The sequence below is a fragment of the Microcebus murinus genome, chromosome 9 (genome assembly GCF_040939455.1).
Source record: "Microcebus murinus isolate Inina chromosome 9, M.murinus_Inina_mat1.0, whole genome shotgun sequence".
Taxonomy (NCBI): domain Eukaryota; kingdom Metazoa; phylum Chordata; class Mammalia; order Primates; family Cheirogaleidae; genus Microcebus; species Microcebus murinus.
The window spans coordinates 88,238,178-88,253,473 of NC_134112.1; the positions used below are offsets into that span (position 1 = coordinate 88,238,178).

General features: G+C 38.9%; 1 protein-coding gene across 1 annotated transcript in view; it reads right to left on the reverse strand.

The window, feature by feature from the left end:
- DGKI (diacylglycerol kinase iota) overlaps window positions 1-15,296 on the reverse strand; it is a 409,987-nt gene that overhangs the window by 272,053 nt on the left and 122,638 nt on the right. The window contains 1 exon segment of the mRNA XM_020289707.2: window positions 422-530. Coding sequence (XP_020145296.2) covers window positions 422-530 — 109 coding nt within the window.

Sequence of the window (15,296 nt, forward strand, 5' to 3'; positions counted from 1 at the left end):
GAAGTCATCCTCTGTCAAAAGAAAAATAAAACACCCCCAAAAAAGTCAGCCTGAGCAGAGGAAATCAAACTTAGACTCCATGATGTTGCTCTAAGGGTAAGCTCTATACATCGTCAACTTGGCAGACCAATAAAGCACATGCACAAGGCACTTTTTACCTCACAGCTGCAAAAGCCAGGCAATAGTGCTTCAAATGATGCACAAAGTTTTTAGTTTAGTCTTGAACACATCCGATTTCGTATAAAGGAGCTATGCTCAGAGGAGTTTAGAAAGGAGCTATGGCTTAGATATTTGAAAATTGGTCAGTGAGCAATATTGAACATTATGAAGCAAGTCTTGCTTGTCGCAACGGGAATCCTGAGAAGGAGAGAAGCATAAAGTGCAACTGCAGTTATGTTTAGATGAAAAAGCCGACACCTACGCTCCAGTCCAGAGTCGCTCTGGGCTCCTTTGCTGGACCGTTTGCCACGGGAAGGCTGAGGGGGTGTGCAGGAGCCAGATGCTGGAGGCCCGCCCGGGAGATTGCTTTCCTGCAGAAGGAAGACAAAAACACAAAGAAAAACCAACATCAGAATCTCATACAGAGCTCAAAATTTCCCATGGGGTAGAAACGATACCCAAGTTAGCCTTCTACCTCTGAAAACCTTTACAAATGTATTGGAATATGCCTCCCTAAAGTGCAGGCTATGGATAGAAGGTGACAGGTGCCAAAAGACAGGGAAGTTGAGGGGCCCACTGTGGCATATTGCATTAGAGCCTGAAATTAAAATGTAAGCCCCTATTCAGGGTAAAGGACAGAACTTAAGGTCTTGTCTCTTTATTTATGGAAAAGGCCTGGGGTTTGGGCAATCACAATACTTGGACAATTTTAAAGTTGCCAGAGGCTAAAAGCAAGAAAAGCAAGCTTCTGAGGTCTTTTACTGAAATTCCTCCAATTCCCAGCAAGACACATTCCAAGCTGGTTACAGCTGACAGTTCACTCTTACTTCTCTCTCCTCTCAAGAACATCCTCCTTCATCCTTGCAAAGGACTACTTGAGCTTGAGGTTCTACACCGGAAAGGACTGATTTGCATCTGCCAAGAAATTGCAGGGTCCACAGTAAGACAAAGCCCAAACACACTCATTAGATTTTAGGTGTATTGGGTGGAACATGACAGAATTCAGGTCAGAAAGGAGGGAATGAACAAGGAGAGGTCGAGATAGTTAGCCTTGACCTTGGTCTGCAAAGACAAGAAATAAGAGGCGCTGCTTCGGCAAAGCAAACATGACCGTTACTGAGCACAGGGGAGGGAGGAGTGGTCAGAGCAGAGTAGAGAGAGTAAGAACAGTAAGAAAAAGGAAGAAAGCAGGGATCACCTAGGGAGAACTGTTGTACCAACTGGAATCAAGGAAGTTCAATTTCTGAACAACCCCATCAAAAATTTCAGACAAGGGTCTCGAGCTTAAACATGAGTGCTGACTTGTGAATTAATGAAGTGGCTGCCTGGAAGTGACAGGGGCTTTCTCTCTAACACAGTATCTAAGTGCCGTCTGAGAAGTACCTGAATTAGAATTAGAAGGATCTTGTGGTGCTGCCGCTATAAGTCCTGAATCAGTTGGGGGGTGAGGCACAGGAATCTGCATTTACACATGTTCCCATGATGTTCCCTTCTGTGCCCTAACATTTTCAAAGTTTGCTCTATGGGAGCAAGTATGATATATTAGGGCAAGTGGGGGAACAATAACTTTTGAAGGCTCATCAAAGGGGTACTCTAAAGAAAAACATCAGCAATTTCATTATTTATCATCAGTTGTCTTTTTACAGCCTGCCTCATATGACATGAATATTTCAGTAAGAATCTGCCATTTCTGAGACTGGGGCTGCAGACACACTGGGTCCCCAGAGAGGCCCAGATCCTCAGACTCCTCCACCTGCTGATTACAGAGAAGAAGAAGGCTCCAGACAGTGGGATGGGGAAAGGAAAGCAGTGACCAGCAGAATGCCATCATGACTGAGCCGCTGAAGGAATCTTGCCCCATACAAAGGGAAGAGTAGGAGAATTTAAGAGCTCTGTTGAACCCTAAAAGTCGGGTGATCTCTCTTTCCTGCTCATTGTCCTCTGCAAACTCCATCCAGAAATGGAATTTGCAAAGTTGAGCAAGAGGAACAGTAGTTCCCAAACCCAAGGAAAGGCTGAGCAGAAGAAGCCAGTAAAGAATCCAGGATTGTGCAACCACTAATCAGTTACCAAGTATGTCAGAGAGCTCAGCAAGTGTCTAGGCCTCTCTTTTTCTTTTTTAGTCTCTTGTATTCCTACGCAGGAGGTCCCAGAAATAGCGGATCGGCCTTCAGTAGTTGGAAGTGATCACACCAAGCTTGCTGGCAGCCTACTTTCAGAAGCTCCCACTGGGCAGCAGACAATGTGCTTGCTTTATATAATCCTCTGAAGAGTTATTACAAGTCCAGAGACCTTTAATGATGACACAATATTCTCTTTCCTCACTTTCACCAAGGCAAATAATTAACAACATCAATTTTGGCCCTTCACCCCAAAGCATATTCCAAGTCATTAAGCAATAAGAAAGGAACAGTGGAATATTTGCATATGGGGATCCTTCCTCCCCAGCTATTTCCCTCCTCCCATGTTGAAGGCACCTCTTTAGCATGTTTCACTCTGAGCCACAGTTTTCATCACAAGAAAATCAGATCTCGGTGGAGTCAGAATCTACAGGTCCCACCTCTGATTCCGTGACAGTCACCGCAACCTAAACGCAAGTGTCCTCACAAACAATACCAAATGGTGCCAAAGCACAAACCCTTAGAACAGCTGAAGAATTCCTAAATCTTGGGTTAATGACAAAAATATTAATCCTTTTCATGAACAGTCCCAGACAGTTGTGATTTGGGAAAAATAAATTTTTTTAAGGGAGGAAATAAAATTCTACTGTCAGGCACCCATAGAAACCACAGGACAAATGAGTTTCACTCATCAGAACTTGCAGACTCCGACCACCAAAACCCGATTACTCTTCCCAATTCAGACTGCCAGAAGGGGCAAATAGCTCGCATCATCAAATTAGGATGCGAGAGATCTATGTGTCTATGGAAGAACAAGGTGCACAGAAGATAAGACACATACAAATACTTAACCCTGACTGAAACTATAGTCAAATTACACTCTTTTCTAGCCTGGGAATACAAACTATTAGGTAAAGCCTTTTGCTGATCATTTATTCCTCATTGTAGATGCAATTTAAGGTTGGTTTTATGTAATATTAATAGAGGAAAACCGTATATCTACTACACATAGGAACATCAATTAGGATAAAAAATAAGTAAGAAACATAAAGGGGCCTGCCAGTTTGTAACTGTATATGGGTCTAATAAAAAAGACATAAGAATAGGGAAAAATATGTTTAGGGTTGCAGGGGGTAGGAAGTAACTTTTGATTATAGCTTTCCATTCTTCTAAACAACCATGGAGAGAATTCCTTTTTCCAATAATTCATACAAGTATACACATTTTCTTCCAAAATAAGAAAATAACTTCATTGTATCTCAGACCTCAAATAAAGTTAGTATAAGTTATTTTTCCATTTGAATTGATCTTGGTGGTGGAAGAGGACATTTAAAAGTCTGGTAGAACTTGGTGTGTCGTTGGAGGGAGAATGAGGGGCAGCGGTTTTACGCTGCAATTTGCTCTGAAGAAGAAAAAAATCAATGAGGTTTCAACTTCTCATTCTTTCCTCCTGCTCAGAATCTTCCTAAACCCACAGTCAGCAAAACTGCAAAATGCCAATGATTCTTTCTATTAATTTCACAGCAACACTTCATAGGAGATCACTGTAATCACAAAAGCATCTTTGAAAAGAACTGTGATATTAACTGTGAAATAGATATGAAAAGAAAATATCCTATAATGCGGTTTCAATAGCACAAAGTCACAGTTAATGTCAATTACCTGACATGAAAGACCTCTAACGTATTTAAAATATAAAAGGCATCATACATTTTAAATAGCATTCTATTATTTCCTTCACTTCATTCAATAAGACTATAAACTCCTAAAGGACAGGGCTCAATTCATCTACTAATCTTATTACACTCTAGCCCTGGGGTACACACAGCATACATGCAATAAATGCTTTCTGAGTTAATGAATGAACTTGACCAAAAAGCTAAGCAAAACAGCTTGCTGATTAGATAAAGGGTTGAGAAACCTGATTAGTATGATTTGAATTATATCCCAGGCCTTAAATTTCACTGATAGTCTTTCCTGAAAGAGTCAGAAATCCTTCAAAGCAGCTCTTTAAAAATAAATGCAAATGAGGTAGAATCCGGTATTAAGAAGCCTAAGAAACATCAAAACGGCTTTGTGTGATCAACAGTAAAACGAAATCCTACCGCTACATTTGTAAAGGGCGTATGATAGTGTTAATATTTTTACAATGTGTTTATTGAGAGAAACGTGTAACATACACTCTTCACAAACAGAATTTTTTTAAATTTATGGGAAAACATGCAAATAAATGGTTATTTACCCAGGATACCCTTTAGTTATCCATTTTGTAAATTTCTCTCAATTCGCTCTGGCCCCATTCTGACTCTGGGTCTATGTGGCTCCCATTTCTCTCCATTCCCATCTCGCCCACTCCCTGTCTGAGTGATTCCACACATGACAAGAGAATGAGGATCCCTCTTGCAGTGTGAGAAAGTGCTGGAGAATCAGGAGGTCCCTTAGCCAAGATATGTCCTAAGGATGGACACATTAGAGACTGGTGAACTCATCCCACTGTAGAAGAGGAATCAGCTGTCTAAAAAGTTACTCACTACCTTAGTTTAATTCCCCAAGTACCTTGAGAGAGATCTTAATTACGTGTGTGTGTTGGTGTGTTTTCCCCATAGCATAAGGGTACTAACTCTGCTTATACTCAAAGCAGCCCCAAATGCTCTTTGGTTGACCTGGACAAGCTGCCTACAAGGCTGAGGATAGTCCACACAATAAAATCAGTCCCAAGCTCTTCACAAATTCCAAATATTCCACCAGAACATTTACACAGGGGAACAAACTGTGTGTCATTACTTGAGATTAAGTCCTACTCTATATTACATAGGAACTCGAAGTATTTTTTGACAATCTTAAGGTACATTAAAATTTTCAGGAAGGTAATTACTATTGAAACAAAGGTTGTGTTTAGTTTCCTACCAGGCGTAAGTCATTCAGAAAATCACTTTTGGTTTTGAATCTTCAATACAATATATCAGTATTATTCTATATTTGTTACTTCCACAGTGCTTCTCCAACAGCAGTACTGAACTTTTGCGCACAGTGGAACTTGGGAATCAGTCCACTTAGATGCCCCCCAGGTATTTCTAATGTGATCCTGGGCCGTGAACCGCTGTTCCACATAGATGTGCAAACGTATGACTACCTCATTATGTGTGTTAATGTAACCAAGCTCAGGCATTTACATACTGAAATATATTCATGCAGTCAACAATGTGTTTACTGAATGTCCATTTTATGCCAACCACTGTTCTAAATGGGTAGGACACAGGAATAAATAAAACAAACACAAATTGCTGCCTTTGTGGAGTTTACATTCTAGCAGGAAACATATTTTTGCCAGACACTGAATCATTTTGCATATTTAATGTGTCCCTCATGACAATGAGGTAGGGACCTTTATGATCCTATTTTATATTCAAATTTTAAAAGTTATAGCATGAAACACTTAAGCTACATGTCCAAGTTCATGCATATTAGAGGAAGTCCAAGTGCGATTTGAATCTAGGCATCTAATTCCAAAGTGTACACATTTAACCATTACACAAACCCACACTTTTATGAAATGCTGACAGCACATATATACACAGCAAAGGAGCCTACACAATTAGCATCTTCTACACTAATTTTCTAATTGCCTTAATTATAAGTGTCCTATCTCGACAAGCATGTAACGCTTCTACTAGAGAGAGGCCATGAGTAGTAGGCATTAAAGTGCAGATATTGAGAACACACCTTACCTTACCAATTAATAGCTGTGTGATAAGCTAGCCTCAGTTTCCTTATATGTAAAATAAAATAGTGCCTAACTCAATACAGTAGTGAAAAAAATGTGTGAGGGATGCTTAGCACAGTGCAAGCACAATAAATAGTTGCTGCTATTATTATTCTTATAAAAATTAGCGGCCCCCACAGCATCAGTCAAAGCTAGGTACATGATAAATCTCTGAATAAATATGTGCTTTTTGATTGCTCTCAAATAGTCTAAGTTCCCTGGACACTTCGTTCATTCAACAAACATTTGACAAGCTTCCACCGCGTTTCAGGCAGTTCAAAGGGGTTATTCAAACAGAAGCTGCTTCTTCTAGTCAGTAAATAATTCCATGGTTGTCAAAGGAATCATTCTTCTTCCCTGACTCACCTACCTTCCTAATACAGAATCAGAAAACACCACACTGTCTCCTCGGACAAGTTTACCAATACTTTAAAAAAAAAAAATGCAATCCAAATGCCATTGGAATTATTTATTTTATTATATTCATGTAAATAAATACAACACTAAAAAGACAAATTTTGTTTGTTTGTTTAACATGTAAAAATGGACTGACTGCTAAATGCCCCTGAAAATTTGTGAACTCATCTCTTAGATGGGTTTTATTTCCTAAGTGTGATTTATCATAACCACAGCCATAGGCAACGTTGGGATGGGCTTGGTATGGGGGGTGGCAATAAACCTCATTTACTTAACGGAGATTCTCTCAGGAGTTAATAACATTCTTCTCCTTAAGGTAGCATTCCAGGCATACAGTAATCCTTGGGAATGAAGACAAAGTAATCCTATTGTTCTGGGCTGCATTGTGTCTCCCCAAAACCCTTTCCATATGTTGAAGCCCCAGTCACCAGTACCTCAGAATGGATCCTTATTTGGAGACAGGGTATTTACAGAAGTAATCAAATTAAAATGAGATCATTAAGATGGGCCTCTGAGCCAATATAACTGGTGTCTTTATAAAAAGGGGAAGTGTGGACACAGACGCACTCAGAGAGAGAAGCAACATGAAGATGAAGTCAGGAATAAGGGTACTGCTTCCACAAGCCAAGGAATGCTAAAGAGTGACAGCAAACCACCAGCAGCTAAGATAGAGGTATAGAACAAACTCTCCCTTACAACCCCACAAGGAATCCACAATGCCAACACTTTGATCTTGGACTTCTACAGTCCAGAACCATGCGACAATAAATTCCTGTTGTTTAAGCCACTCAGGGTGTGGTGCTTTGTTATGACAATACTAGCAAATATATATATTTCAAAACTAGACCCAAAGTTTGGATTTTGTATGATAGGGTTTGGCTAACTTCAAAATGTTGACTTCTCTTTTCCAATTGCCCCTGTGAAATACTGGGTGCCTTCCCACCATAATACTACACTTGGGAAACCAATCATACTTAAGCAGAAACACATTCCCATGAAATGCCACTGTTCAAAACATAATTCTCATACAAATAGATAGTGAACATCTGATAAAGACAAATGCAAATTCAAAGCACATATAAGAGATTGAGATTTATAACAGTCAGAAAAGAAATGCCCAAAAGGACTGCTAAATGACACATAAGAGTAGTTTACTTTCTACAGGCTAATAAGATCTTCACCTCTGTGGCATTAACTTCTCTTTTAGTCTATAAAATCATAATGCATCAGTTTTTCACAGGTTAACTTCTAACCTCACAGAAACGTAAACTGTCAGCACCTCTATCTGTTTTGGATTAATAATCAAATATGCAGAGACAACAAAATTATAGTACGTAAGAGTATCAGATGAGAGTCAATTACTAAATAACAAGATCCTTTTATTGGAGCAGGCTGATTAGAATATGTTCCATTAAAATAACATTTTAAAAAACAAACAAAATAACCAATTTTTCCTTGTCAAAATTTAGAATAATTTTATTCTCACTACTTATGGTTCAAACTAAAATTCCTTATGTAGATTTATACTCATATATATATGGAATATTCTGGAAAATCTCTTGAGCTCAATTATCTCACCCTCCAAGCAACAATGACAACAATTTATTGGGCACCTAGTATGCACTGGACATTCTTTTACCCATCTTCTCTTAGGCTGGAAGCAGACTCTGAGACAGAAGTTTTTAGGAGGCTTACTAGGGAATGCTTGTCAGGGCATGAGGGAAGCCAATCTGACAAGGTAAGATACTGAAATGTGACATAGCTGTAACAGAAAGCCCAGGTGGCCTCACAAGAAGCCCTGGAACTGGAATGACCCTTAGAATTGTTCCAATTTGAGGTAAAAGAACAAGCCTTTAAACTGCCACATCAACCAGTCCTTGGGTATAGGCAGGCCCCGAGGAGAGTATAACCACAGGCAAAAGACTCTGTTGTGCCAAGGACTGCCATGGCCCATTTACAGGACGGGGGATGAACACAGAACACAAAAGAAAGACACAGACACACAAAGACAGTACAAGACTCGAGTGCTGAATGCACTGGCCAGTTTATTTTTATACTCTAAAAAATTAAAGTTAGTTCCCTGTATGTGACCACCCAGGCATTACAGCAATGGCCATAAATTCCGGAACACGTAGCCTTAAGGACATAGATGTCCCCTGACTCAAGGTTTCCAGGTGGTTGCTCTAGGCGCCAGGCATAGATCACAGACTGAGATAAGCAAGATTAGACAAGGCAGCCACAGGGGCACTTTTCTGTCCCCAGTTCCTCTAGGCTGGCCCCTGGCGGCTGTGCTTGTCTTAGGTTGTTTCTCCCTGAGGAATCTTACCCCTCATTGACTAACCAGCCATCTTAAGGGGCTAAGCAGCAATCAGCAATCACAGGAACAATGTGTTTATCATGTGGCCTCCAGACCCCCACTGCTGTGGGGCTGGGCAGCTCTTGCCTTAGTCCAGAAACTCAGGTCCTTTGTTATGCCTCTAGGCAGCAACCTTGTTTGTCACAAGGACCCTGTACAGAACACATCACTCTCAAACGCTCTGGGCAGAGCACGTACTTTACTCACTAAATTTAATTCTTAAACCAAGAAAGTATAATGTCAGTCTCCAACAAAGGACAATACCTGGGAAGGAGCTCAGCTGTAACCATCAGCAGCTAACACTCCTGACAGCTGAGAAATAAGTACCTTGGTTCTGAGAGGGTATGCTGGCAGAAAACCACAGCACACCTCTAATACTCATGACAAACTTATGAAATGTATTGTTTCATTATGCCCATTTTTCAGATGGGTCAACTGATATTAGAAAGTTTAAGTAACTTAGATAGGCCAGATAAGCTAATCAGGGATAAGGCCAAGATTAGAGCCCAGATGCCTGGTTCCAAAGTTTCCGTCACTCTGCATTCCCTCTAAAGGAAAGAGGGAGGGAAGAGTAGAAAGCCCTAGAAAAGGGAGGGAGAGAAGGACTAACAAGTTGGTACAAGGCCAGGGCATGCAATGACTGCAATGATCAATGATGTGCTGTCTTAGTCCATTTGGGCTGCTATGACAAAATACCATAGACTGGGTAGTATATAAACAACAGATATTTATTTCTCATAGTTCTGGAGGTTGGTAAATCCAAGATCAAAGTGCTAGCAGATTTGTTGTCTGGTGAGGGCCTACTTCCTGGTTCATACAAGGTGCCTTCTCCTTGAGTCTTCACAGGAGGAAGAAGCAAACAAGCTCCCTTGGGCTTCTTTCCTATGGGCACTAATCCTGTTCATGATCTAATCACCTTCCAAATCACCTCCTAATACCATCACCTTGGAGGTTAGGATTTTAACCATGAATTTGGGAAGGGGAGGGGGCATAAACATTCAGACTATAGCAAATGGCCTGGTGTAGGGTAGATGAACATTTTAAGAACACAGTCCAATGCTCATTGGAAGTTGTTACGTTGCTGTAATGGAAATGCCTCCTCTGTCTCCCCCTCTGTCTCCCACCTGCACTTCAGGGAAGTCTACCTCTTGCCTTAAAGGCAGTGAGATCTAATGAATGTAGAACTTGAAGAAGGGGCTGAATTTTACATCTAGGTCAATGAATATAGAATAGACTGCACCTACTGAGATAAAAAGATAATCCGGAATTGAACAAATGTAGGAAAAGCATTAGCCTGGGAACAAAAATAACCTTAAAAACATAAGCCCTTTGGCACTTCACAGAAATTTTAGGAGAAAGAATTTAGATTTCCACAGGGCCATTCCCAGTAAAAATCGTCAATAAGAAAAGATTATCTCTAGAATCCCCCTCTTCCCACCATTTCCATGCTAGCGCACGGGTCCCTAGCCACCTCAAGTCCCCATCACCTTGACACCTCTGCTATCACAACCACAATCTTGCTCAGCTGATGGTGTCACTGAACAGATAACCCAACACAATGCTGTCAGCTGAAAGCAGCTGTCCCTCGTGGCGGTATCTGCACTCTCAGAAAGGACACATAAAAACGGAAAAAACTGCGTAACCCAAAGGAATGGAGTCAAATGACATGCAAAGTGGTTAAACTAATTTTCCTAAGCCACAACCCAGAACATCATAAGTATAATGGCAAGGTCTGTGGTTAGAGGCAGAGAACTACCCACCTACTTTGAGGTCAGCCCTAGGGATAGGGCGAGGCTGGCAGAGAGACCCCAGAACACATCTGTATGTTGAGGAGACACTGCTAACTTGTATCAGTGAGGGGAGGGTCCTGGAAGAAAACAGAATTCACCCCCAATGATTCAGATGAAGATACTTCAGTAAAAGAACTACTTAAAAGTAGGGCTAGAGAACATACCACTGCTTGGTCTTACAATAAAGCTAAAGAGTGTGTGTTACTGGAGAGAAGGTATGTTAAGGCAGCCAATGACTAGGGAGCAGGTGAATGGTTGTCTTGGTGCAGTGAACCAGAATTAGTGTGAAAATAATTCAAATCTCAGCCTTCTTTCTAGTAGACAAAGGAAGTCCAGGCTCATTAATCTCTTTTCACATTTCTTGTTTTTCAAATCTTTTAATCACATTTGCAACTTTACTAAATTCTTTCTGAGATTGACTTGGCTCTCAGCTCTCTCTCTCAGTGCTAGGTAGAAAGGCAAGTTGGCAGCAGAGCCAGGAATACAAATCAGGTCTCCTCACCCCCGCTCAGCCCATCTGCATTGTCATTATGTGGCCTTTGTCCATCCCATCCAGTCTGGCCTGCAGGTGTTTGTTCTTTTCATTTCCCCTGCAACCTAGCAACTAACTCAGCACTAACCAAATCCTCATACTTCATGTGTGTCCTCCAGGCTTACTTGCAAAAAAGAAATAATGATAAAAACTTTCAACAAGCTAAAAAAAAAAAGAAAGAAAGAAAGAAAGAAAGAAAGAAAGAAAGAAAGAAAGAAAGAAAGAAAGAAAGAAAGAAAGAAAAAGAAAAAAATGTCCTCAGTCTGATGTAAGTATGTGTGAAAAATCTGTCAGTAATACCATACGTAATGAAGAAGGACTAAACAATTTCCCTTAACTCTGAAACACAACTGGGTTGTCTGGTCTCACCACTTCTTCCTTTCCTTTTTTTTTTTTTGGAGACAGGGTCTCACTCTGTCACCCAGGCTGGAGTGAAGTAAGTGGCATAATCATACCTCAATGTAGCCTCCAACTCCTGGCCTCAGGCAATCCTCCCACCTTAGCCTTCTAAAGCACTAGGATTATGGTCATGAGCTACCACACCTAGTCTGCTCTCAACATTTCTAGTCAACATTGTACTGGAAGTTCTAGCCAGGGTAATTAAGAGAGAGGGAAAAGGAGGAAATAAAAAATAAAGGCATACAGATTGGGAAGAAAAAGTAAAACTCTATTTTCAAGTGGTACGATTGCATAAAATTCCAAGTAATCTACAAAAATCTACCAGAATAAGTATATGGGTTTGCAGTTCCAGTGTATGGAAGACCCTATGTAAACATCAACTTTATTTCTATATGTAAGCAACTACAAATTGAAAAATAATATTTTAAAATACTATTAACAATGGCACTCAAAAACATGAACTATTAAAGGATAAATCTAATAAAAAATGTATAAGACCTTACCCTAAGAACTATAAAACATCACTGAGAAAAATTTAAGATGTAAATTAAGATATCATATTTGTGTATTGAAAGATCAATACTGTACATATCAAATCTTCCCAAAGTGATACCTAGAATCAACACAGTCCCTATCAAAACTCGGCTGATTTTTAAATTTATACAGACATGAAAAAGACATAAAATAGCCAAATAATCTTGAAAAAGAGGACTTTAACTCTCCAGTTTCAAGACTTGTAAAGCTTTAAAAAAAATCTAGAACATGTGACATTAAAGAAAAAATTGACAAGTAGATCAACTGAAAAACAGAGATTCTGAAATGGACCCACACATGTCAAAGCCCTGCAAATTCAATGGAGAGAAGAATATCTTTTCAAGAAAAGATGCTAGAAAAACTGGATATTCTTATGGGAAAAAATTAACCTTGACCCCTATCTCACACTGTATATAAATAATACTTCAACAGGGATTACAGACATAAACCTAAGTTCAAACTGCAAAGCTTTTAGAAGAAAAATATTTTTTAAAAACAAACTTCATGATCTTAGAGCACAAAATAATTTTTTAGACAGGATACAGAAAAGAAGAAATTCCTAAATATTGATGGACTACATCAAAATTAAACACTTCTACTTATCAACAGAAGTAAAAGAAGTATCAAGCGATACTTCTACTTACTCTGCCACTCCTTCCTATTTCTGTGCCTGCAGTAGGAATGGCAGAGCCATAGCCCCTGAAAAGCTGCTCCTCCATAAAAGCAATGAGAACACTAGCAAAAATTATTAAAATCATTTCTGTCCAGAATTCTTGAAAGCATTTTTTTAAGAATTCCTGCAACTATCCAAGAAGGTATTTAGTCAAGAGAAATGATTAAACCTCAGTAAGTATAGTGACATCCAGCCTTTTAATTTGCTCTATCCCCGCCCATTTCTCCCCTGATTCACACCAACAACTCCTCATCACAGCAAAAACCTGCAACCCAGCAGCCGCTGGAGAGGGGAAAACATGTTTGGAGCTTCCCCAAAACACTATTCTCAGAAGATCATCATAATTTGACATGTCTGACATTCTCTGAAAACCCCTATTTTATGGCTTGCTTTTATTTATTTTTATTTTATTTATATTCATAATGGGTATCCCAAAAGGCGTAGAGAGAAAGAAAGGGGCAAAAAGGATATTTGAAGAAATAAAAGAAAATTCCCAATCTGAATGAAAAATAACAGCATTAATCTACACATTCAAGAAGCTCAAAAAACTTCAAGGAAGACAAACTCAAAGAACTCCACAACTAGAAACATCATAGTCAAACTGTCAAAAGTCAAAGAGAAAATCTTGAAAGCAGCAGGAGGAAAATGAATCATCATATGCAAGGGATTCTCAATAAGATTAGCAGCTGGCTTCTGATCAAAAAACATGGAGACTAGAAGGCAGGCAGTGGGATGACATATTAAAAGTGCTGGAAAAAAAAACCTGTCAATGTAGAATTCTACATCCAGCACAACTGTCAAAAATGAAGATGAAAGAACTTCTACAGGTACACTTCACAAAAGAAAGATTTATAAGTCTTCCCAATAAATCCAGAAAAAAATGCTTAATGTTTTAGACATCAGGAAAACATAAAGTAAATGCACAATGAAAATTGATTTCCTGTCGCTAGAAGTAAAAAACAGGAAACACAAAATGTTGGCAAGAACATGGAACAACTGGAACTCTCAGACGTTGGTGGAAGCGTAAAATGGTAAATCACTTTGGAAAGCTATTTGATAGTTTCCAATATAGTTAAGCATAAAAATGCAATATAACCAAGCAATTTCACTCCTAGACATTTATACAAAAGATGTATTAATGAAAACTTGTACATGAGTATTCATAGCAGTTTTATTCATATTAGCAAATAAAAAAAGAAAAGAAAACAACTCAAATGTCCATCAACAAGAGAAGGGATAAAAGAAACTACGGTATATTCATACAATGAAATACTACTCAGCAATGAAAAAGAATGAACTACAGATACTTCCAACAACATGAATGAATCTCAGAAACATTATTCTAAGTGAAAGAAATGGGACACAAAAAATAGCATACTATATATGTATTTATTTATAAAATTCTAGAACAGGTAAAACTAACTCATTGTAGTAGAAACCAGAACAGCGGTGGCTGGGTGGAGGGGGTGGGTGAGTGGGAAGGCACACATGTTAACTCTCTGCAGTAATGAAAACGTTTTATATATTGATGGAGATGTGGGTTACACAGTTGTACACATATCAATAAAAATTATAAATAAAAAATAAAACATGTAAATTGCTGGGTAAAGGGTACATTTTTTAAATGACAGCTATTGTTATTAAACAACAGAGAAAAGTATCCATGAACATAATTTGTTGCTTATTTCTCTGATAATGTGATTATGAAATAAAATGTGGAACACGTAACAAAAAGCCTGAGAAAGAGTCTGAAGTGAAATATAAAAAGTTTATAAATGTCTTTACTTATGAGCCTACAAAACCACTCTGAAGCCTATCATTTTTTTAGCTAATATTTATTGTATTCCTACTATGCACCAAGTATATTATTCTATTAAAACTCAGATCCATGCTAATTCCAATAGTACGATTGCCACAGATTAGCAAACATCCAGAAATACTTTTCTTTCTAAAGAATAGTGCTTACTTGCCATCCCATTGTGTTGCCAGGATCAAGGTTTGTTTGTGACACAATTCATTAGTGCTCCCTTATAAGGCCTTTATAACCAAAGATACAAACCACTGGAGTCTCTTCTTTGCTGTGACTCTGGAACATATTTCTCTTCCCTTGTTCTCTAAATACATCAAAATAGCTACACAGATGAAATATTATGCATACCACCAAGGGGAGACATGAGGCTTGGCCTTGAGTTCCCGCTAAGAAAAAATGGCAGGTTTCACCCCAGTGTTTAACATGAAAAGGAAGACAAAGACTGGATAGTATATTGAAGTACTGTAAGAACCTTATTTTAAACAATTTTCACCTAAGAATTAGTCCTAAGTTATTCACCTTTCAGAGACAATTATTATGATAGTTTAATATGGAGTTTCAACTTCTTTGATTATGAATGAGAAAGAACTTTATTTTCCAATAACTATTTCCCCAACTATGCTATGTGAAACTCCTCTTTTCTACTAGGAGATGTCTCTCCTAATAGTCTTATTCGAGTTCTACTAGTCGATCCTGTTCGTTTTAATCTTGTTCATCTCATTCTCAATTCTGGTTCAAAACTC